The following is a 25,066-nucleotide window of genomic DNA, read 5'->3' on the forward strand; positions in this document are numbered from 1 at the left end:
TTGAGATTTTCGGCCAAACTGCCGAGAGAGAGAGGGAGAGAGAAACCCGGAAAGAGAGAGCAAGAGAGAGAGAGGACGCCGGCGGGAAGAAGCCCGGAGAGAGAGAGAGGCTGTGCGTGAAGAACCAGAGAAGAAGAAGAAGAAAAAAAAAGAAAAGGAAAGAAAGAGAGAGAGGGGGGCTGGGCGCACGGGAAGGGAATGGGGGGGAAAAGAAAAGAAAAAAAAAAGAAAAAGAAAAAGAAAAGAAAAGGAAAAAGAAAAAGAAAAATGAAAAAAAAGAAAAATGTATTAAATTTAAGTGTGTTTTCCAAAAATCTTTGGGGTGTAATTATAAATATTGAAAATGACTTAAAGTCCCTTAATTAATTATGAAAATCAAATTAGACACACTAATAATCCACAGTTTAGCATAATTAAACATGTTTAATTCTAAAGGGCGTTACAGATATGTGAGTGCAGCTCCAACTGAAGTTGTAGTTATTTCTAAAGGGGGTTACTGTAAACATAACAAAGGAGAGTTGTTAGTTTGTTGGGTTGGGTGGTTTGGTTATAGTGTTAGTTACAGGTTGTTTTAGAGCGTTACTTACACCTACGGATTGGATCTGTAGAATAAAAGAGGAAAGAAGGAGATGAGATAGGTTACCGAGAGATCAGTTTTGGTTGAGGGAAAAGTCTTGGAAATCCATTCCAAGCAGGGTGGTCTCGAACTATTGCTAAATCACACTTTGTATCATTTCTTTGATCTTTTCTCGGTTTCATTTGTGAATTGGTGTTTGGAGTTTTATCAAATTATTATTAAAAGTAATTAATATTATGATAGTCAATACTTCCTAACGAAGATCTTTCTTTCAAAGGATAACGGAACTCGAAGAACATTCTGGAACAGAGGACTCCGATACAGATTTGCTAAAAAGGGCAGAGGTTTTTGAGAGTGGGGAGCAGTACATTATCAGGGAGAGCAAAGCCAGGTACACCATATTCGGCCTTTGATGATTTTTCTCTATACTTTAATCCATGAAGTCAGTCTCTTTATTTAAGGATACTAAAAGTATAAACCAAGGGGGGTTCAACTAGTCGTAGCTTAGCTTGGACAGTGAACATACCAACTTCTAAAATTGAGGTTCCAAGTTCAAATCCCGTAACTCCTATTCAGAAAGGAAAAAAAGAAGGAAAAAGAAAAACAAAAAGATGGTACAAACTAAGGTCTCTAAGAATAACTTGAGTCGGTTCTGGGCAGAAGAACCTGTTGGTTCTGAGATTATATTTTCAATTTCGACAAGGCACCATAATTGTTGCAATTGGCACTTTCAATGAACTTTGATATTCTTTTTTTTTTTTTTTTGAAAAGAAAGGAAATTTATTTGAATATAATAAACGTAGAAAGGAAAGAAGAGGAAGAGTTATCTGCAACAGAACCAAACTCCAACTTTAGAATAAAAAATTTTTGATCAGACCAGAAACAAAAAAAAAAAAAACAACCAGGACAGGGCTATAAAAAAGCACCCCAAGTCCTCAAAGTCCAAAAAAATCTTTCCCAAACTCTATCTCTGGATACCCACAATGGCACCCAGTATTTTATTTTATCCCAAAGAACGTTTTCATTTACCCTTATGTCCTCAAAGATCCTATTATTCCTTTCCATCCACAAGCCCTAAAAAGTAGCTAAAGTTGGCACTAATAGCAGGAGGAGAAAAAATCAACATTTCAGCACAGCTCCCTGGCGTAACCCAATGAAAACCAAACTCCTTAACGAGAAAGGACCATATCCTGCGAGAATAACGGCAATGAAGAAAGAGGTGCTCAGAAGTCTCCCCATCAGCCCTACGTAAACAGCACCATCCTGGAGACAACGAAATAAATGGGCTTCGACGTTGCAATGACTCATGAGAATTCACTTTATTAAGCGCTAAAAGCCAAGAAAAAGCTTTAACCTTTGTGGGGGCACGAGTTCTCCAAATATTCTCATGAAATGGATATTGGAGAAAATAGGAATAATCCGGTTAATAGGGGCTTAGAGATAAGATAAGAAAGTAGTTTATACTTTCAGTTTTTAAAGGAGATCTCTTGAGATAAGGATCTCATCTAATCCCTCTTTCCGTGGGATTTTATTTCCTGATTCCCATAGGGTTTTCTCCTGTAAATATTGTAACTTCTTGTATAGGAATTGATCAATAAAGAATATATTCTTTTCTGCCCTGAAACCTTCATGGTATCAGAGCCGAAAAATACCTTCTTAACCCATGGCTGAAACGGCCATCACAGAAGAAGGCAGATCCTCGGCATCCTCTAGGGCAGGAGATTCTAATCGTGGTGAACCAGATCGAACCACCATGGCACAAGGAGGAGACTCGACTCAATTTTCGTTCCAATTGACTCTCCACAAACTGAACGGGAAGAACTACCTAGAATGGGCACAATCGGTGAAGTTGGCCATTGATGGAAGAGGAAAACTTGGTCATTTGAATGGAGAAGTGAAGAAGCCTGGAGATGGGGAACTGAAACTAAGGGCATGGAGGTCAGAAAATTCGTTAGTTACTGCATGGTTAATTAACTCTATGGAACCAACTATAGGTAAGCCCTATCTTTTCCTTCCCACTACAAAAGACGTATGGGATGCAGGGAGAGAAACCTATTCTGATCTTGAAAATTCCTCACAAATTTTTGAATTAAAAACCAAGTTGTGGAAATCCAAACAAGGTGAGCGTGAGGTTACCATTTATTATAATGAGATGGTGTCTCTATGGCAAGAATTAGATCAATGCTATAATGATGAGTGGGATTGCCCGATGGATAGCGTTAGATTTATGAAAAAAGAAGAAAGTGATCGGGTGTACCTTTTTTTGGCTGGTTTGGACCGAGTCTATGATGAGATTAGGTCTAGGATTCTTGGGAAAAATCCCCTACCAACTCTTTGGGAGGCGTTTTCTGAAATTAGAAGAGAGGAGACTAGGAGGAAAGTTATGATGAAGACCGAGGAGGATGACAAACCAGTGGCTGCTGTGACTGATAATTCTGCCCTTGTGTCAATGAGGAATGACTCAGATAATGACAGGAAGAAGAAGCCCTGGTGTGACCACTGCAAAAAACATTGGCATACGAGGGAAAATTGTTGGAAGATCCACGGAAAAGCGCAGAACTGGAAGAAAAAGAGTGCTGATTCCAGGGGCTTCTCGGCTCAAGCAACCAGTGAAGATCAGGGGCAGCAAGGTACTTCTGAAGGGCTGTCTTTCACAAAGGAACAATTAGAGCAGCTGCACAAACTTTTTCAGTCTTCACAAACTTTTTCAGTCTTCACACTTTCGAGTAAACCAATCAACCCCTTCATGTCATTTTGTCAAAACAGGTAATCTCGCCTCAGCCTTCCTCAGTGTTAATCCCAAACAAAACAGCTCTTGGATTATAGATTCAAGAGCCACTGATCACATGACAAGTTGCTCCCATTTTTTTTCAACTTATACTCCATGTGCAGGGAATAGGAAGATTAGAATTGCGTTCCCTCTCTGCAATTGCTGGAACAGGGACTGTCAAAATTTCCAGTTATATAACCTTGCATGATGTACTCCATGTTCCAAAACTCTCTTGCAATCTTGTGTCTGTCAGTCAGATAACAAGTTCTCTGAATTGTCGTGTTACTTTTTACTCTTCTCGGTGTGAGTTTCAGGACATGGTCTCGGGGTGGACGATTGGCAGTGCTAGAGAAAGTGGAGGGCTCTATTTCCTTGAAGATGGATCCGAATCAGGACACCTAGTTACAAACTCTTGTTTCAACTCTATTTCCGTTTCTAATAATGTTATGATTTGGCATTATAGATTAGGGCATCCTAGTTTTTATTACTTAAAACATTTGTTACCTGATTTATTTAGAAATAAAAGTCCATCTTCTTTTAAATGTGAGATTTGTGAACTAGCTAAGCATCATCGTTCTTCCTTTCCCGCTAGACCATATCAAGCAACAAAACCGTTTTTATTAATTCATAGTGATGTTTGGGGACCATCTCGAGCCTCAATAATGTATGGAAAAAAATGGTTTGTTAGCTTTATAGATGATCACACACGACTCACTTGGGTATATTTATTAAGGGACAAGTCTGCAGTAAAAAAGATATTTCAGGTATTCTATACAATGATTGAAACACAATTTCAAGAGAAAATAAAAGTGTTTAGGAGTGATAATGGCAGAGAATACTTTAATGAAATATTGGGAGGATATTTTTCAGACAAGGGCATAATACATCAAAGTTTGTGTTCAGATACACCCCAACAGAATGGCATAGCAGAAAGAAAAAATAAACACCTCCTAGAAGTCACGAGAGCATTATTATTTACTAATGGTGTTCCTAAGTACCTTTGGGGAGAGGCTCTCCTAACTGCCACATACCTCATAAACCGCATGCCTACCAAAGTTTTAGATTATAAAACACCCTTAAGTGTCTTCAAGAACACTTTCCCTGCCTCAAAGTTGACTACAGATTTACCTTTGAGAGTGTTTGGGTGTAGTGCATTTGTCCATATTCACAGCCAAAATAGGGGAAAGTTAGATCCTCGCGCTAGAAAGTGCATATTTGTAGGCTATGCTCCGAACCAAAGAGGATATAAGTGCTATGACGTGAGCTCAAAAAAAATGTTTGTCACAATGGATGTTACCTTCTTTGAGTCTCAACCATTTTTTGGTACTCATCTTCAGGAGGAGAGCATAATGGAAGATTCGAACTTTGAAATAGAAACTGCAAGAAGCCTAAATTTCCTAATAAATACAGAGTTAGGTGATGTGAGTAATGAAAATTTGAATCCTGAGTCTATAGAGTCATCTCATAACATTAATAAAGATGAAAATAGGGAACAAACAGGAACACAAAAACTGCTGGTTTACAGGAGGAAGAACTGGAAGCAAGGAATGGAGACTGAAACTAGCCAACACTGCCAAGAGCCTGAACCACAGATCAGTCCAGATCCTACACCACAGAATATTCCCGAATCAGGTATTCCTCATGCTATATCTATTCACACCAACCTACCCAATCTTGAATCCGAGCCCTATATACCTGAGGCTGACCTTCCTATTGCTAAGCGCAAAGGGGTCCGAAGTTGTGCAAAATATCCCATGTCAAACTTTGTGTCCTACAAAAATCTGTCACCTGTTTTCTCTGCCTTTACCTCACAATTGTCGAGAGAATGTGCAGGATGCTCTAAAGGTTAATGAATGGAATGAAGCTGTTCTCGAGGAAATGAAAGCCCTTGAAAAGAATGGAACTTGGGAAGTGATAGAATTGCCGAAGGGGAAGAAGACTGTTGGCTGTAAATGGGTGTTCACAACAAAATATAGGTCAGATGGATCTCTGGAAAGATACAAGGCTCGCCTAGTAGCAAAAAGGTTCACTCAAACATATGGGATTGACTACCTTGAAACCTTTGCACCAGTGGCAAAGCTCAATACTCTCAGGGTACTCCTATCACTTGCAGCCAACTTAGATTGGCCACTACAGCAACTAGATGTGAAGAATGCGTTCCTTAATGGCGATTTGGATGAAGAAGTCTACATGGATCCACCGCCAGGATTTGAAGAAAAATATGGAACCCGGGTATGCAAGCTAAAAACGTCTCTGTATGGTCTAAAACAATCCCCAAGAGCTTGGTTCGAGAGATTCACTCAATTTGTGAGAAGACAGGGATATGACGAGGGGCAAGCAGATCACACGATGTTCACAAGACACTCCAATGGGAAAGTAGCTGTTCTTATAGTGTATGTGGATGACATCATCCTTACTGGGGATGATACTGTTGAGATGAATCGTCTAAAGCAAAGTCTGGCTTCCGAATTTGAGATTAAGGACCTAAGCTCACTAAAATACTTCCTTGGTATGGAAGTAGCCAGGTCAAGAAAGGGAGTTGCAATTTCACAAAGAAAGTATGTGATTGATCTTCTTAAAGAGACTGGGATGAGTGGATGTCGCCCTGCAGAAACAGCAGTTGATCCAAATCAAAAGTTTGGAAACAAAGAAGGAAGACAGGTGGATACGGCTCAGTACCAAAGACTAGTCGGGAAGCTAATCTACTTATCACATACTCGACCAGATATAGCATTCGTTAGCCTAGTGAGCCAGTTTATGCATTCTCCCCATGAAGAACATCTAGAAGCAGCCTACCGCATCCTGAGGTACTTGAAGAGTTCACCGGGAAAAGGAATGTTCTTTGAGAAGAATGAACGACGAGGTATTGAAGCTTACACAGATGCAGATTGGGCGGGATCTAAGTCAAATAGAAGGTCTACATCTGGCTACTGCACATTTGTATGGGGAAACCTAGTTACTTGGAGGAGCAAGAAACAAAACGTAGTGGCTCGAAGCAGTGCAGAAGCAGAATACAGATCAATGGCACAAGGGATCTGTGAGATGATATGGCGTAAACGGATTTTGGAAGAACTGAGAAGACCTATGACTATGCCTATGAAACTGTTCTGTGACAACAAAGCAGCAATCAGCATCGCCCACAATCCAGTCCAACATGATAGAACTAAACATGTTGAGATTGATCGACATTTTATAAAAGAGAATATTGAAGCTGGTGCCATCTGCTTGCCATTTGTTCCAACCTCACAACAAGTAGCTGATGTTCTTACTAAAGGATTATTTAGATCAAACTTCGAGTTTCTCATTAGCAAGTTGGGAATGATAGATATCTATGCACCAACTTGAGGGGGAGTGTAGCAAAATAGGAATAATCCGGTTAATAGGGGCTTAGAGATAAGATAGGAAAGTAGTTTATACTTTCAGTTTTTAAAGGAGATCTCTTGAGATAAGGATCTCATCTAATCCCTCTTTCCGTGGGATTTTATTTCCTGATTCCCATAGGGTTTTCTCCTATAAATATTGTAACTTCTTGTATAGAAATTGATCAATAAAGAATATTCTTTTCTGCCCTGAAACCTTCAGATATCAATGCGATGAGCAATCACAGTCAATGAAGTGAATAACGCTTTGACAGAGAACAAACTGCTATAATCCAGTACCCACTCCCTTCTGTCCTGAATCGAACTATGAATCCTATCCCTCTTTGCAATTGTAATTGACTCCAACACCTTAATTCTCTGTCCATTAAATTCCTTGTGAAATTGAAATTCCACAAACTGACACTGCGATCCAGAGAATTCACTTCGGAAACAAAACTTGAAACCGGCTCCTCTTTAAGTGAGGAGATTAGGGCAGGGAATCTTGAGCACAAAGGACCTTCTTCACTCCAATAATCCTCCCAAAATCTCACAATCACTCTAATTAACTTTGATATCCACTACTACACAATCCACATTGTCTTTTAATCTAAAGTCATTAAGTAACTTTCGTCTACTGTGTCATCAAAAGTTGGATCCAACAGCTTCAGTTAACATTAATCATTTTGTTGAAATCTTTTCCTCTGTTTTGATTGTGCATAAGTTGTAACCTGATTAATTTTTCTCAGTCACGGGTTCAGGATGCTCGTAGGTGATTCATTAATCTGATTAATTGTTTTCAAAATACAACAAAATAAAAAATACACATAAAAGACTTAAAAACAAAAGAAGGCAATAGTTTTCAAATTTTCACATAGTACATATATTAAAAACGATACTCAATATTATAGATAATATATAACATTTTGCGTAACTTAAAAATAAAAATAATTAATCAGTTCAGATAATTGTGTCTCATTTAAGGCAAAAGTAAAAATAATTAATCAGGACAAATAATAGCGTCTCATTTAAGGCAAGTCCCTGCAGGTAAATGTGTTTGTGTGTAAACTTGTCATCCCTTGCTAATCGCTTTTAGTTAGTTATTTACAAGGTATTGTCACTGAGTCCAAGGCAAAATGGTTAATTTACATTGGTATTAATTTCATTATTGGGTCTTTAACTTTGATAGGAGTTTTGTTTAAGTTAGCTCTTGTCTAATCAACAACACAATGTGTGTAAAAGGACTAACAGAGAACTACTTAGCAAAGTATTCTACTCTTCTTCTTATAAGTATAAAGACTAATTCTAGACTTTTAAAATAGGTCAAGGACTAATCATGAAACTAAACCTTCAGCATTGTAGAAAAACTCGGGCATGTGAAGGGGTGAGCATCCAAACCATTACAATGTTCTTTTGCAACAACTAATCCAATTCCTAACCATATTAATTTTCTAAATATTACATCCAATTCAATGCAATTCATATACAAAATCCAATGATATTGGTTTTGGAAATAAAACATCATATTAATCTCAATTGATTCATATTTTACATAGGTCACATATATATACAATTGACCCCTAGTTGTAAATCAGGAATCTACCTTATCTCAAATCCCTTAGATTACATGATTTTCCTAATCAACTATCTAATACAGCTGTATGAAGATTACATTTTCCCGCACTCCCCCTCAAGTTGGTGAATAGATGTTTTCCATTCCCATCTTGCATACAATTGTTTGAAACACCAGAAAATTGCAAAAACTGACCCTTAAACACATCTTTTTGGAGTTCTACCCTTTTGCTGTGATGGGCTACCCTTTTGCAAAAATTGACCCCTAGTTGTAAATCAGGAATCTACCCTATCTCAAATCCCTCAGATTACAGGATTTTCCTAATCAACTATCTAATACAGCTATATGAAGATTACATTTTCCCGCACTCCCCCTCAAGTTGGTGAATAGATGTTTTCCATTCCCATCTTGGATACAATTGTTTGAAACACGAGAAAATTGCAAAAACTGACCCTTAAACACATCTTATTGGAGTTCTACCCTTTTGCTGTGATGGGCTACCCCTTTGATAATAATCTGTTAAATTATAGATAACAAATTGTCAAATTTTAGACAATAATCTATTAAATTACGCTTGCCGCCGGTGACCGGAGACCCGCTGCCAGCGACATTTGTCAAATTATCAGTAATAATCTGTCAAATTACTTACTCCAAAGGGGCAAAATTCAATAGGCCAATGTTGAGACCCAAACATCCTTAATGGTACCATTTTAAGGGGTATTTGTCAAAATTACCCTTGAAACACTACTCAAGCCTTTTGTGAGCACATCTTCAAGTTGATGCTTGGTAGGCACATAAGGAGTACAAATCAATCCACTGTCTAGCTTTTCCTTGATAAAGTGCCTATCTGCTTCTATGTGCTTCATTCGATCATGTTGCACTGGATTATGTGCAATGCTGAATGCATATTTGTTGTCACAGTAGAATCTTATTGGACCATCCCACTTAATTTTCAAATCTTCTAGGATGATCTTCAACCATAGTAGCTTGCAAACCCCTTGAGCCATCTCTCAGAACTCTGCTTCCGCACTAGATCTAACTACCACTTTTTATTTTTTACTCCTCCAATTCACAAGATTACCTATAAGAAAGGTACAATAACCGGTGGTTGATCTCAAGTATTAGTCCCGTGCTTCTTCTAAACAAGATGCCCTTTCCTAGAGTACTTTTAAGAAACTACAATACTCAGTTGGCAGCTTGCAAATGAACTTCTTTCGGATTGTGCATAAATTAACTTATCACAATTACAACATAAGTTATATCTGGTCTTGTGTGAGAGAGATAAATGAGTCTCCCTACTAACCTTTCATACATCTCTCTATCTACTATAGCATCTTCCTCGGCCTCTTCGAGCTTGTGATTAGGATCTATTGGTGTGTTTGCTTGCTGGTTTACATGCCAACTTCCCTATCTCTTTGACGTTCGTGACGTACTTCTGCTGGGAGATGAAAACTCCCTGCTTAGAGTGTGCAACCTAAAGCCCTAGGAAATAATTCCCTTCCTAAATCTCAAATTCTTTAGCCAACCACTACTTCAAAACCTGTCTCCTTTTCATCATTTGCTGTCACGATGATGTCATCGACATACACCAAAAGAGCAATGACTCCCTCTGAGTCTGAGTGTTTAACAAACAATGTATGATCTCCCTGGCTTTGTCTATATCCCATATCTATCATTACTTTTGCAAATCTTCTAAAGCACGTCCTCAGTGACTGCTTAGGCCCATACAAGGCTTTTTTGAGCTTGCATACTTGATTAGCAGCTAAGTTACTTCCAAATCCAGGTGGAATTTCCATATAAATTTCTTCTTCGAGGTCTCCGTGCAGAAATACATTTTTAACATCGAACTGCTCTAAATCCCAACTATAATTAGTTGCCAAGGAGAGCAAAACCTTGACAGTGTTCATCTTTGCAACTGGGGCGAACGTTTCTTGATAATCCACACATGTCTGCGTATATCCTTAGCTATCAATCTCGCCTTGTACCTTTCTAGTGACCTATTATTTGCTTTATATTTTGCCCTGTAAACCCACTTGCATCCCACAGGTTTTTTCCCTGCAGGCAAAGTCACCAACTCTCAAGTTTTGTTCTTCTCCAAGGCCTCCATTTCTACATTCATAGCTTGTTTCCAATTTTCATCAGATAAAGCCTCGGATAAATTGGTCGGTATGTGAATATTGTTCAAACTTGTAAGAAATGGCCTATAGGATGGTGAAAATTTTACAAACGACACAACATGGGAGAGAGGATACAAAGGACGTTTGGTGCATTCCTTGGTTCCCTTCTTAATAGCAATGGGGAGGTCCTGATCTATGTCTTTCTCAGTTTGCACAAAAGGATTAGAAATTGTTACCTCATTTCCATAAGTTAGTTCAGATTCTCGGACTTGTACAAGTTTGGGGATAGCAGTTTTCTTCCTTGAGTATACTTTGCCAGTCATCCTATCCTCAAGAGCAACCATGGGCTCATTTTGGGTGGTGAAGGAAGGTCAATGAGAAAGAAATCTCAATCCTTACCTTCCATGATTGAATTCTGCCCCCGAAGATAAGGAATGGTGAAATAAGATTCACTCTTGTTGAAAGTAACGTCTGCGGAGACAAGAACTTTCTTGGATGGTGGATGACAACACTTGTATCCTTTTTCAGTTGAAGAATACCCATTGAAAACACATTTGACTGCCCTTGAATCTAATTTTCTCTTGTTTTGACTGAACATGAACAAAAGATACACGTCCGAATATTCTAGGAATGGGATGGTTTGTGATGCTTAGGTTGGGATAAAACTTTGAAAGCATTTCCATGGGACTTTGAAACTCAAGGCTATAAGGTAATCGATTTATGAGATGTGTGGTTGTTAGAACAGCTTACCCCCAATAAGATTTAGGCACATTATTCTAAAATAAGAATGCTCAAGTTGTATGAAGTAGGTGGCTATTTTTTCTCTCAGCGCCTCCATTTTGTTGTGGGGTGCTTACATAAGATGATTCATGGATTATTCCTTCTTGAAGAAAGTATGAATTTAATACTTGATTAAAATAGTCCCTAGCATTGTCTGACTTGAACCTTTTGATTCGAACACCAAATTGATTTTGGACCATATTATGGAAATTTGGGAGAACGGAACTCACATCAGACTTGTTTTTTAGTAAGCAAAACCCAAGAGACTCGAGTACAATCATCGATAAAAGACAAGCCAATGTGCTCCAGAAATATTAGAGACAGTAGAGGGACCCTAAATGTCACTGTGAATTAGATGAAAATGAATTGAACTTCTTTTATTGCTGATTGGAAAGGTTGCACACATCACTGTGAAAACACTCAATGTCTAATCCCCAAAAAAGAGAAGGAAACAAAACCTTATAAAAGCAGAGTATGTGTGTTTTCTGAATGGGAATATTTTACTGCACTACATTATGCTCTATTACATGGGAATATATAGTTCCCAGCTTATCTACAAATTAGGTAACTAATCTGCCTAATTGAATAGCTAGCAAATAACTCCTAAAATCCCTTTGACAACCGGGATACACTAGGACAATGGACAGCTACTAATCAGTCAATGACATCCTATAGTGGACAACTACTAAAGAGTCTATGACAGCCTATTCACATTCTATATACATCACATATTGACCATAATTATTTTAGGAATCTATCAACGCTCCCTCTCAAGCTGGCATGAAGATGTCGTTCAGGGCGAGCTTGCTTGTAAAACTTTCGAACTGTGCCATGGGAAGACCCTTGGTGAGAATATCCGCAACTTGATCAGTGGTTGGTATGTAAGACATGCATATCACACCACTATCCAACTTCTCCTTAATAAAGTGTTTATGCACTTCTACATGTTTTGTCCTGTCATGTAAAACCGGATTGTGTGCGATTGATATTGCTGCCTTGTTGTCACAATAGACCATGATCTGTGTAGGTATAACCCTCAATTCTTCCAAGAGTCTTTTTATCCATAAAACTTAGTAGAATCCATGTGCCACTGAACGAAACTCAGCTTCAACACTACTTCTTGCTACCACATTGTTTTTTACTTTTCCACGTAACCAAATTCCCTCCAACAAAGGTGCGGTAACCTGAGGTGGATCTTCTGCCACTTATACTACCTGCCTAATCTGCATCTGTATAGGCTTCTATCTGAAGGTGATTTATGTTTTTGAAGAGAAGTCCCTTCCCAAGAGTTCCCTTGAGATATCTCAGAATTCTGAAAACAGCTTCAAAGTGAGCGGCCCCCAGTCAGTGCATGAATTAACTCACCACACTTACTGCAAAAGCTATGTCAAGTTGTATGTGAGCCAAATAAATTAGTCTTCCTACAAATCTTTGATATCGTTTTTAGTCAACTTTTTCATCGGTTGTTGGTTCTAGCTTCAAATTGGATTCAATCGGAGTATCTACTACGTTATAGCCAGTCATGTCAGTTTCTTTGAGTAAATCAAGAACATACTTTCGCTAGTTGATGAAGATACCTTCCTTGGACCTTGCAAATTCCATACCCATGAAGTATTTTAGAGTTCCCAGGTCTTATTCTGCATCCAACTTCTTTTTCAAGTTGTTGATTTCCACAAGATCATCCCCTATCATGATTTTATCACCCACATATACAATCAAGATAGTTACTTTACCTCTAGTTGAGTGTTTGAAGAACAGTGTATGATCGGCTTGACTCTATGTGAAGCCATGCTTCCTGATAACATTTCCAAAGCGCTCAAACCATGCTCTTAGGGATTATTTTAGACCATACAAGGATTTCTTCAGCTTACACACTTTACCCTTCCCAAGACATTCTTCAAATCCGGGTGGTAGATCCATACACACTGAAGATCTCCATTTAAAAATGCATTTTTTGACATCTAACTGATGGAGATGCCAATTGCAATTAACTGCAAGAGACAAAAGTATTCTGATGGAATTTATCTTAACAACAGGAGCAAAGGTGTCTTGGTAGTCAATACCGTGAGTTTGAGTGAATCCCTTTGCTATGAGTCTTGCTTTCTATCTTTCCACACTACCATCTGCTTTACATTTCACAGGAAATACCCATTTATACCCAACTGTCTTCTTATCGGTTGGCCGGTCAATCACACTCCAAGTGTCATTCTTCCTAAGAGCATTCATCTCTTCCATCACTGCTGATTTCCAATTTGGATCACCTAATGCTTCCTGAACAGTTTTTAGAACAAACAGATTAGTAATCCTTGACACAAATACTTTATGATTGTCTGACAATCTTTCATGGGACAGATACTTAGCAATAGGATGTCTAGTGCAAGTTCGGGTTCCTTTTCTTAGAGCTATTGGAAGATAAAAATCATTTAGGGAAGAATCAAGCAATTCAAGTGATAAAGGAGTAGGAAGAAAGCTATTGGAAGATAAAAATCATTTAGGGAAGAATCAAGCAATTCAAGTGATAAAGGAGTAGGAAGAGAGGACAGATTACTTTGAGTGGTTGTGGAAGGACCATTACCAGGTAAATCAAATTGAACATCCACAGGAGAAATAACAGGCGCCGTAGTGTCTTTGCGAAATCTCTTTCGCGTATAAACCTAAAGTTCAGAATGAGGGATATTATGACCTTTTTGGAGTACTTCTCCACCTGCCTCTGATGTAACAACATTTGGCAAAGTAGGATTAGGAAATTCATGAGTTTCCAGATGTTCAACAGATGTTTTCTGGATTCGTTTATTAAAAGTGTTCAAAGGTATTGACTCAGGAAAATTTGGAATAGATAAAGTTATAGTTTCCCAAAAATTTTCTTCCTTACACTCTCCCTCTGAAGAGAATTTTTTTGAAAGAAAGGTAGGTTTTCAACAAAGATTACATCCATACTTTCAAAAAATTTCCTTGTGACAGGATTAAAACATTTATAACCCCTTTTATTAGATGCATACCCGATGAAGACACTTTTCAGATTTTGGATTTAGTTTGGATCGACACTTAACTGAGATGTGGGAAAGGCCTTTTTAAAACAATTTAATGGTGTGCCAAATTTCAAAACTCGAGATGGCATTCTATTTATCAAATAACATGCGGTTAGAAGAGCATTACCCCAAAGGTAGGACCGGCAATATGGGTCACGACACGACTCAAAAACGACACGAATTTTGTGGGTTAGGGTTGAGAAAAAAGATGTTCGGGTCAGAATTGGGTCGACCTGAAATTGACACGAAAAATACGGGTCAATTTCAGGTTGGACCTGCCTAACCCGAACACGACACGAAACTCGTAAAAAACTAAAAAATACATATATTTTTCATTACATATTTTAAATTTTATTATGAACTTGTGATATTATGATAGTTATACTCAAAATCTTATACTATTATTTGCTTAATTTCAATGGATGTTATTGTAATTTAGTGTGTTATGAATTTTAAGTTATTTCTAATATGTAAAAAACTAAATAAAACTATACAATTTTCATGTCAATTTCGAATTCACGGGTCAATTTCGTGTCCCGGGTCATTTCGGGTCGTGTTGTGTCAACTCGTAAAGTGGTCGTGTCGTGTTCGTGTTGCGGTTTTTAAAAAATTTCGTCACGGGTCGTGTTCGGGTTGACTGCAAATTTAAAAAAAAAAAAACGATCAAAACACAACACGTGACACGAATTGCCACCCCTACCCAAAGGTATTTAGGAACATTCATTGAAAAACATGGTAGCTCGTGCAACTTCAAGCAAGTGTATTTTTCCTTTCGGCAATTTGCTGTGGTGTATCACAACAGGTGGATTGATGAACAACACCTTTTTCTAAAAGAAAGTTCCCAAGTACTTGTTATAATATTCAGTTTCATTATCTATTCTTAAAATGTCAATCTTAGTCTGAAATTGGTTTTCCATCATGAGGAAAAAAATCTTTAAAACATTTTTCAACTTTGGATTTTTTTTCCAACAAATATATCCAACATACTCGGGTATGATCATAAATGAATGTTACAAACCAATTTTTTCCAAAAAGTGTGTTCACCTTAGATGGTCCCCAAACATCACTATGAAATAAATAAAATGGTTTTGATGCAACATAAGGTTTCAAAGGGAATGAAATTCGATGATCTTTAGCCAAATGACAAGCCTCACAATGTAACTTTGAACAATCAATTCCTTTAAACAATCTAGGAAATAAATATTTAAGATATGGAAAACTAGGATCTCCTAATCTCTTTTGCCATAACATTATTTGATCATAAACAAAGGTTGAAGTAGTACTACCTAATCCCGGAGCTTTTTCATTCCCGAAAGAAATCTCATCATAGTACAGTCCGTTTATTTCCTTAGCAGTTCCAATTGTCTTCTTCGAGCTCCAGTCCTGAAAAACACAATGGGAAGGAAGAAAGAGGATAGAACAGTTGGAATTTTTTGATAATTTGCTGATAGAGAGGAGATTACAAGCAAGTTTTGGAACATGTAGGACGAAATTAGAGTATTTTTAGAAATTCTAACATTTCCTTTGCCTATAGTTGATGAAAAACTACCACAAGCTATTCTAACTTTCTCAGCACCTGAACAAGGGAAATAGGAACTAAACAAATATGAAGAACTAGTCATGTGATCAGAAGCCCCTGAATCAATGATCCAAGGACCAGAATTTGCAAGAACAGATAGTGCCAAAGGTTCACTATCTAAATGTGCCATGGAACCAACAAGAATACTAGGTGAAGAATAGGATTTCAGCAACTTAAGAAGATGGTCTAACTGCTCCTTACTAAAGGGAGATGACTCGGCTTCATTTGCAGCAGGGAGGTTCTATTGATTTCCCACAGATGGTGCTACACTTGGCTTATTTCCCTTGCCATTGGGCGGTCTTCCATGCAATTTGTAGCAGGTCTCCCGTGTATGGCGTGTTTTGCCACAATAATCACATCGTAGAAGATTTTTGTCTGCTCCACGTTGGTTTTGAGAGGTCCTGTGACTGACTTGGGCTTCAGGAATGGCCAGAGATGACCCGTTGGACCAAGACTTCTTCCCCAACATCACATGTTTGCGGCTCTCCTCTAGGCGTACTTCAGCACAGACTTCACCAATGGGGGGTAGTGGGTTCCTTCCAATGATTCGACCACGTACCTCGTCAAATTCAATGTTCAAACTGGCAAGGAATTTGAACACTCGGCTGACATCTACCATCTTCTTGTAATGATTACAGTCCTCCGATGATTTCCATTCGTAATCGTTAAACAAGAGGTCCTGCCAAATTCTTTTGAGAGAGTTAAAATATTTTGTAACGGAATCCTCACTTTGGCGAATTTCTCAACGCTGCAACGTTAGCTCATACACTTGGGATTGATTCCCGAGGTCGGAATAAATTTGAGACACATCCCACAGATCTGTGGCAGTGGAGTAGCACATGTAATTGGCAGCAATCTCCTCATCCATGGAATTAACCAACTAGGTCTTTACCATTGAATTTTCAGCATCCCAAATGGCATAAGCTAGATCCTTCACGTCAGGCTTCTTTGCATCTCTTGTTATGTAACCAATCTTACCCCTTTCTTCTGATATACATTCGGATTGACTGTGACCATCAGATGGTAGTTATCTGTAAAGGGTGACTCTCGGGTGGGTTTCGGACAGTTTGGGGTTCAGGCCACGATGACGATGATCGAGATTGAGTGGATTCGAACGTGGCTGTGGACATTGTGGGAGGAAAGAGCAAGTTCTAACCCTAGAAATTCTGAATGGGAATATTTTACTGCAATACATTATGCTCTATTACATGGGAATATAAAGTTCCCAGCTTATGTACAAATTAGGTAACTAATCTATCTAATTGAACAGCTAGCAAATAACTCCTAAAATCCCTCTGACAACCGGGCTACACTAGGACAATGAATGGACAGCTACTAATCAGTCAATGACAGCCTATTCACGTTATATATACAACACATATTGACCATAATTATTTTAGGAATCTTTCAACACCTTAAGAGTTGTGAATGATAGATGTCCAAGTCTACAGTAACGAAGCCAGATCTTTTCTTTATTGGAAAGATGATGCTCAGAGAGAAATGATGATGGTGATTTACTCTTGGTGACATTTTGATTGCTCGACATCTCAAGGTAGTACAGTTCGTCCTGTTCCTTAGCAAGTCCAATCATCGTCCCTAACTCATGGTCTTGAAATAGACTGTAAGCAGGGTAAAAAACCACATTGCAAGACAAATCTTGAGTAAGCTTTTGTATAGAGATGAGATTAGTGGATAGCTTTAGAATGGAGCACATTTCTAAGTGTTACTGTGGGATTAATTTTAACATCTCCTATACCTGCAACATTGGTTGATGATCCATCGGCTATGGTAATTTTCCTACTACTTGGTCAGGGGTTATAAGTGCAAAATTTCTGTGATGAACGAGTCATGTGATCAATGGCAGCCGAGTCTATGATCTGGGAATTAGTAAAAGTTTCATCCGAGACTGTTAATCCAATGGAAATAGGAAACTTACCTGAGTCTACCAATGAGCAAGTACCTGACAGTTCTCCAACAGATTCGGTTGTTTTTGACATGTGGCTGAAACAACAATGAAGGCTAAGAGTTGTCAACGGCAATAAAGGCTCTCCCAAAAAATGGCAATAAAGGCCAAAAACCAAACGATGATCATTGGGTGGGGAAAATCAATGAAAGAATATTGAAAGATTTTGTTGTACTCCTCTTTTTTCTTTTTTTAAATCAAATAAACAATCAAAACGACAGATCCTGTGTTTGTTGGTCAAACAACATCAAACTTCTCCTTCCTCGTCCTAGGCACGTGACTTGAAAGTGATGGCTCGTTCTGAAGAGATGATGGCGGCTGCAATGATCAGAACCGGAGCAGAAGATGACAGCGACTCGAACCAGAGAACATGCCGGCGATGATCGAACTGGAGATTGGAGAGATGGGGGTAAGGATCTGAGGCGGCGACGTGATGGACTCCAGATCAAATGCCCGATGGAAACGACAATTCAGAAAAAGAATTGCTAACAATAAGCTTTGATTATCAACAATGGCGGAAATTGAATACAGAAAAGGTATGGGGATATTCGAGAGATCCCTTGCTCTCCCTAAAACTACCTTCTTGAGGAAGTTTCACAAAATTAGAATGATCCCCCTTTATTCTACATCTGTCTTATTTATACACACTATCCCTAAATCCCTCATCAATTCCAAAGTCTAACTAACCACTAACTACTTGCTGACTCAGCCTCCCCCTCCTTCCTTTCGCCGGAACAGTCCTTGCGCTTCCTTCTAACATATGTGTAACGCACGGGAGGCTTATCATTGTCCCCGCCCTAAAGACGCACCTTGTCCTCAAGGTGAAAATGGGGAAACTGGGCATTCACCACATCAAACGTTTCCCAGGAAGCATCATGCTCTGGCAAGTTCGCCCAGCGAATCAGCACTTCCAAATCCGTGCGCCTGACATGGAGCCGTTGGCGCACCCCTAGCAAGGCCGCTGGTTCAACCTGGAGTTCCAAGCCACCTGTCAACTGAGGGGGTAACTGGGAAACAGCTTGGTCCTGGCCCACTACCCGTCGGAGTTGAGAAACATGGAACATCGGGTGTGTAGCAGCGTCCGCGGGCAAGGCTAAACGATATGCCACAGGGCCAACGCGTTTAGTAACCTCATAAGGACCATAAAAACGGGGACTTAACTTTTCATTGCGTCGCCGAGTGAGCGAGACTTGGCGATAAGGCCGAAGTTTAAGGTACACACCAAGTCGCCCACGTCAAACTGTACATCGCGTCGTTTATTGTCCGCCACAGCCTTCATTTTCTGTTGAGCACGCAGGAGATGAAACTTGAGGAGATCTAACATAGCATCCCGGTCCATCAATTGCCGTCCCACGGACTCCACAAGCGTCGCACCGACCCCATAGCGTAACAACGGAGGAGGAGCTCGTCCTTATACGACTTGAAATGGGGTCATCCGAGTGGAAGTGTGGAAGGAAGTGTTATACCAATACTCTGCCCATGCCAACCACTTATGCCACATCCCCGGCTTGTCGGAAGTAAAACAACGTAAGTACGTTTCAACGCATCTGTTAACAACTTAGGTCTGCCCATCGGACTGGGGGTGATATGCGGTGCTGCGGGAGAGTACGGTGCCCATCCGTTTATGTAACTCTGTCCAAAAGTGACTGAGGAAAATACGGTCCCAGTCCGACACAATTGTGCGAGGTACGCCATGAAGACGAACCACCTCTTGGATGAACCGGTGAGCCACTTTCTCAGCCGAAAACGGATGCTTGAGGGCAACAAAATGGGCATATTTGCTGAGTCGATCAACGACCACCAGAATAGTGTCAAATCCTTCCGAGCGAGGCAGTCCCTCAATGAAATCCATACACGTCTCCCCACACTTGCTCGGGCACAGGCAAGGGTTGTAGGAGTCCGCTAGGAGCCAAAGTAGAAGCCTTACATCGTTGACACACCTCACATGTTGCCACATATGAACTCACATCCTTCTTCATGCCTGTCCAATACCAGTCCGCAGCTAACTGTCTTCAATTCCCCGGAATGCCCTCCTAGCACACCATTATGATAAGAGCGTAACAACTGCTGCACCATTGGGGACTTCGAAGCCACAACCATCCGGCCCCGAAAGAACAACCGCCCTTGCCTAATTGAGTACCTGGTGTGTGCTGCGGTGTGATGTTGTAAATCCGACCAAATTTTCGCCAATCGTTCATCCTATAACACTTGTTGATGTATAGTCTCAGTCCGGATCACGGAAGTTGCTGCCAAAACACTTAAAGTGGAGTCGGCCTGGCGTCGAGACAAAGCATCAGCCGCCCGATTCTCGACCCCCGGACGGTATTGAATCCCAAAATCGTATCCCGGCAATTTAGTCAACCATTTTTGATGTTCAACATTCACTAGTTGCTGCTCTAGTAAGTATTTTAGGCTCCGCTGGTCAGTCCGGATGACAAAGTGGCGCCCCAGAAGGTATGGTCGCCACTTTTGGACACCGCTAACACAATAGCCATTAACTCTCGCTCGTATACTGATTTACTTCGAGCTTTGGCGGATAAGACCTGGCTGAAAAACGCTATGGGCCTCTTGATTTTGCATCAAAACCGCCCCCACTCTGAAACCGGAAGCATCCGACTCGAGCACAAAAGACTTGTTAAAGTCCGGCAATGCTAAAACCGGCACCTGCGTCATAGCCTGCTTAAGTTTGTCAAACGCTTGTGCTGCCCCTGCGTCCCATCAGAAACAATCCTTCCGAAGCAGGTTAGTGAGAGGGCCTGCAATTTGGCTATAACTAGCCACAAATTTCCTGTAATATCCAGTCAATCCCAGGAACCCTCGTAGATCCCGCAAATTAGCAGGTAGTGGCCATTGCAACATAGCCGAGATTTTGGCCGGATCCGCTAAAACCCCTTGGTCGGACACAATGTGTTCTAGGTATTCTATTGACCGTTGACCAAAGCTACACTTATTTGCATTGGCGTAGAGATGGTGACGCTGCAACTCCAACACTTGTGTGAGATGGTGCTCGTGTTCTTCCCACGAATGGCTGTAAATGAGTATATCATCGAAGAATACGAGCACGAACTTGCGGAGAAAAGCCCATAAGACCTCATTCATGAGGGATTGGAAAGTTGTCGGAGCATTTCTTAAGCCGAAGGGTATAACGAGGAACTCATAATGACCTTCATGAGTACGGAATGTAGTCTTTGGAACATCCTCCGGTCGCACCCGAATCTGGTGGTACCCCCAACTTGAGGTCAATCTTGGAAAAAATTGTTGCACCGCGAAGTTCATCAAGGAGCTCTTCGATCACGGGAATCGAAAAACGGTCGGGTACTGTTTCCTTATTCAAAGCGCGGTAATCTACGCAAAACCGCCAACTGCCGTCTTTTTTTCTTTACCAAAAGTACAGGGCTGGAATACGGACTTACACTTGCTTGGATGATGCCAGTTGCCAACATTTCCCCCACTAGCCGCTCAATCTCGGTCTTCTGGATGTGCGGATAACGGTACGGCCGAACATTTATCGATAACGTTCTTTCCTTTAAGACTATGGCATGATCCTTCGCCCTTGCAGGAGGTAAGCCCACTGGGGATTCAAACACCGTGGCATACTTACTCAACACAGACTTCAACCCGAGCTGTACTTCCTCCCCTTTGTCACACGAATTTACCATTAAATTTCCCAACTCAACCCACACCCCTTGGTCCTCATGCTTAAGAGCTCGCGTCAAGGCTTTTAGAGTGACCGATGATTTGTTCAACCCAGGATCCCCACGTAATGTCACATGTCGATCCCCCAAATTGAATTTCATGAGTAACGTCTTCCAATTCACTGTGACCACTCCCAAAGTTTCCAACCACTGGATACCCAATATTATATCCGAACTTCCTAATTCTAAAGGCAAGAAATCTTCCACCACTTCGACCTCTTGTAGGGCAACCATCACCCCTCTACACACTCCCTCTCCCTTCACCGAAATTCCAGTTCCCATTACTACCCCATACCCACTCGTTTTATCTATGGTCAGCCCCAATTTCCTTACTAAATCGCATGAAATAAAGTTGTGGGTAGCCCCACTATCGATCAAGACAATTACCTCGCACCCTCGAACGATTCCCTTGAGCTTCATAGTCTTCGGAGCTGTGAGCCCCACCACCGAATTAAGCGACAACTCCACCAACTCTTCTTCCTCCGAATTCTCGTCCCTCTTTGCGCGATTCTCATGGTCTTCCTCTTCTTCTTCCCTGACAATCAACACTTGCAACTCCCAATTTGGACAACAGTGCCCAAAAGTATACTTCCCGTCACACCGGTAGCATAAGCCTTTTTCCCTCTTTGACTGCAACTCTGCATCTGTCAAACGTCTAAAGGTCGCCGCGCCGCTTCCAGCACCAGTATTCTTCTCCGGCGTAGCATGGCTCCTTTCCATCGGTGCACTGGCGTTCCTTGTTCCCCCTCTAGAAAAACTTGGGCCTCCCTTGTGTCCAGAAAATGCCAAATTCACATTACTACCCTTATTCCAGAATAAACCTTGTGGGCCTGAAACCCTTGACCCACGAACCGACTGGTTATGTTCCTCCACCCGCTAGGCTACCTCCATAATCCGACCTAATCCCTCGGGTTTCATCAATCTGATTTTCGCCCTAATTTCTGGCTTCAATCCCTTGACGAAAGTACTCTCCAATACTTGCTCCGAAAGCTCCGTCAATGGTGCCGCCAATATTTCGAACTGTCTTCGGTACTCCCTCACTGTCGTTTCTTGGCAGAGCGACAAGAACTTCTCACACAGACTCCCCTCTTGTTTAGGGCAGAATCGTTCAAGAATCATCAATTTCAATACCATCCAACTCCGAATCAGACTGCGACCGTCCTCCCATTGAAACCATGCCAAAGCTTCACCTTCAAGGCTAACCACCGCCACATCCAATTTCTCCCTTTCCGTCATCCGGTTCATGGCAAAAAACCTTTCGGCGCGGAAGATCCAACCATCGGGACTATCTCCATCAAATCCTAGCATTTCCACCCGTCGAGTTCGGAATTCTGCACAAACTTTGCCTTCTCGGTGCAAATCATCTCTCGGCGCCGGCAGAGTTGCCGCCGTTCCTTCTGCGGCCCACAGCGGCTCCCGATTGGTTGATTCCCTCTGTCTCATCAATTCATCCAGTCTCTCGAGCATCATCTCCATTCCTTGCTCAAGTCTTGGTATTTTCTTCAAATCCTCTCGAATCCCTTCCAATTCCTTCTGGAATTCTTCTCTAGTTCCCTCTGTCTTCTCCTTCTCGCGCTCGTCGGAACATCTCGTCATTCCCAGTTCGCGGTCTGATACCAAATGATAGACTCCAGATCAAATGCCTGATGGAAATGACAATTCAGAAAAAGAATTGCTAACAGTAAGCTTTGATTATCAACAATGGCGGAAATTGAATACAGAAAAGGTATGGGGATATTCGAGAGATCCCTTGCTCTCCCTAAAACTATCTTCTTGAGGAAGTTTCACAAAATCAGAATGATCCCCCTTTATTCTACCTCTGTCCTATTTATACACACTATCCCTAAATCCCTCATCAATTCTAAAGTCTAACTAACCACTAACTACTTGCTGACTCAGCCTCCCCCTCCTTTCTTTCGCCGTAACAGTCCTTGCGCTTCCTTCTAACATATGTGTAACGCACGGGAGGCTTATCATGACGATCTGAGCTTTAGCAAGTGGCGGCTACAATCTGAGCCCTTCTGATGGTGGTGCGTGAACAACGGCGCAAGCAGCGATAAAATCCCTATATCAAAGGTGCTAGGAAATGAACAGCAACCTCCTGGCAATGAAGATCCTGATGATTTGAGCAATGAAGGCTCTCTGAAGATGGCGATTTAAGGCTAGGGGGGGGAAAAAAATAAAAAGACAGAAGAACAGTAATAAAGGCCCTGAAGGCGAAACCAAGCTCAACAATGAAGGCCGAGAGAGATCAATTTCCCAGAAAACGAGCCTAAAGCTTTGTACCATGTGGAAAATTAGAAGAAAAAGTAATTGCTCTTCTCAATTGATTCATATTCTACATCGGAGGTTACATATATATACAATTGACCCCTAGCTGTTACAATCAATCCCTAGCTGTAAATCAGGAATCTACTCTATCTCAAATCCCTCAGATTAGGGGATTTTCCTAGTCAACTATCTAATACAGCTATATGAAGATTACATTTTCCCACACATTAATATTAATATTAATAATATCTGTAAAAAAATACATATTAATATTATTATTAGATTGGATTTTGTCAATGAAAAACCGAATCCAAGTCTATTGAATTATTGCATTGAATAATTTGCTACTCCCTATCAACTTAAAATCATTCTAGATGACTCTGTGCTAAATGTGATAAGCTTTTCTTATTCTTTTGTTGGGTTCAGCGGAGACACCGATGACTCTGCAGAAGGCTACTTAATTAGCAGAAACAAGTGGTCAAGTATAGTGTACCGGCGAGGCCAAAAACAACTCACCCGTCTATTTTTTAAGGAAGCTGAGCATGCCTTAGAATTAGCTCTAGCTGAACGCAACTAAATTCCCTGCTTCTGCCAGTTATTTTTTTATTCTTATTTTATTTTATTATTTTTTTCCTACTTCTAAATAATACCCATCTTTTTACAATTATAAAAGTATACAAAGGCAAAGCTTGTGTGCCATTTCTTCTGTCTCACTGTAGCTATCATTATTTACTTCAAAATTTTGTTAAAATGCACCATATTCTGTAGAAAAATTTTAGGTAGCATTTAAAAAAAAAAAAAAAAAAAGAGCATTTTGGGTATAGCACTCAAGTGATTTTCTTTTGCATGTCATTTTCACGTTAGGTTATTGTGGTAATTCTAGTAACTACCACAAGCCGTTATTACCGTGATGGTAATCAGAAGAATTAGTTGTGATTATTATTGATGGAAAAAATGCCACTAAACAATAATCAAAATCAGTATGAAACATATTTTTTAATGCTAAAAAAGGGATTAAATGCAGCTGCTTTTTATTGTTGTGGTTGAAGATTATGATACAGCCATCTGAGCTCCTACAGCCTTTCACTTTCTACTTCTGGGTTGTGGGGCGTTATATTTCAGTACTTCATGAAATTTTGTACAAAATGGCTGTACAAAATGGCAGATCGGCTCAGCGATACATAGTCATTCTCCCTGAACTTTAACCTCTAAACCTCATGCTGAATTGGAAGCAGATCTTGTCGCGTGCGCTGTCTTTCTACTTACGTTTTTGTCGTCCTTTTTATTTTATTATATTTTTCAAAGGCGAAAAATAGAGAAAATAAAAAAAATAGAATATACATTAAAAAATGGTGT

At 40.3% G+C, this 25,066-nt stretch overlaps 1 protein-coding gene across 6 annotated transcripts in view; it reads left to right on the top strand.

The window, feature by feature from the left end:
• LOC21407386 (histone-lysine N-methyltransferase setd3) overlaps positions 1-24,458 on the top strand; it is a 48,028-nt gene extending 23,570 nt beyond the window's left edge. For 4 of the 6 annotated variants that reach the window (XM_024163192.1, XM_024163194.1, XM_024163193.1 and 1 more), the window contains exons 15-16: positions 855-968; positions 24,137-24,458. In XM_024163192.1, the coding sequence (XP_024018960.1) occupies positions 855-968; positions 24,137-24,287 (265 nt within the window). In that variant the 3' untranslated portion in view covers positions 24,288-24,458. Of the gene's footprint in view, positions 1-854; positions 969-8,025; positions 8,075-24,136 lie in introns of those variants that run through there. The other 2 variants (XM_024163196.1, XM_024163197.1) reach the window with 2 other exon arrangements.
• The last annotated feature ends 608 nt before the right edge of the window (positions 24,459-25,066 follow it).

The sequence above is a fragment of the Morus notabilis genome, unplaced genomic scaffold (assembly GCF_000414095.1).
Source record: "Morus notabilis unplaced genomic scaffold, ASM41409v2 Scaffold98, whole genome shotgun sequence".
In the NCBI taxonomy this organism is placed as follows: domain Eukaryota; kingdom Viridiplantae; phylum Streptophyta; class Magnoliopsida; order Rosales; family Moraceae; genus Morus; species Morus notabilis.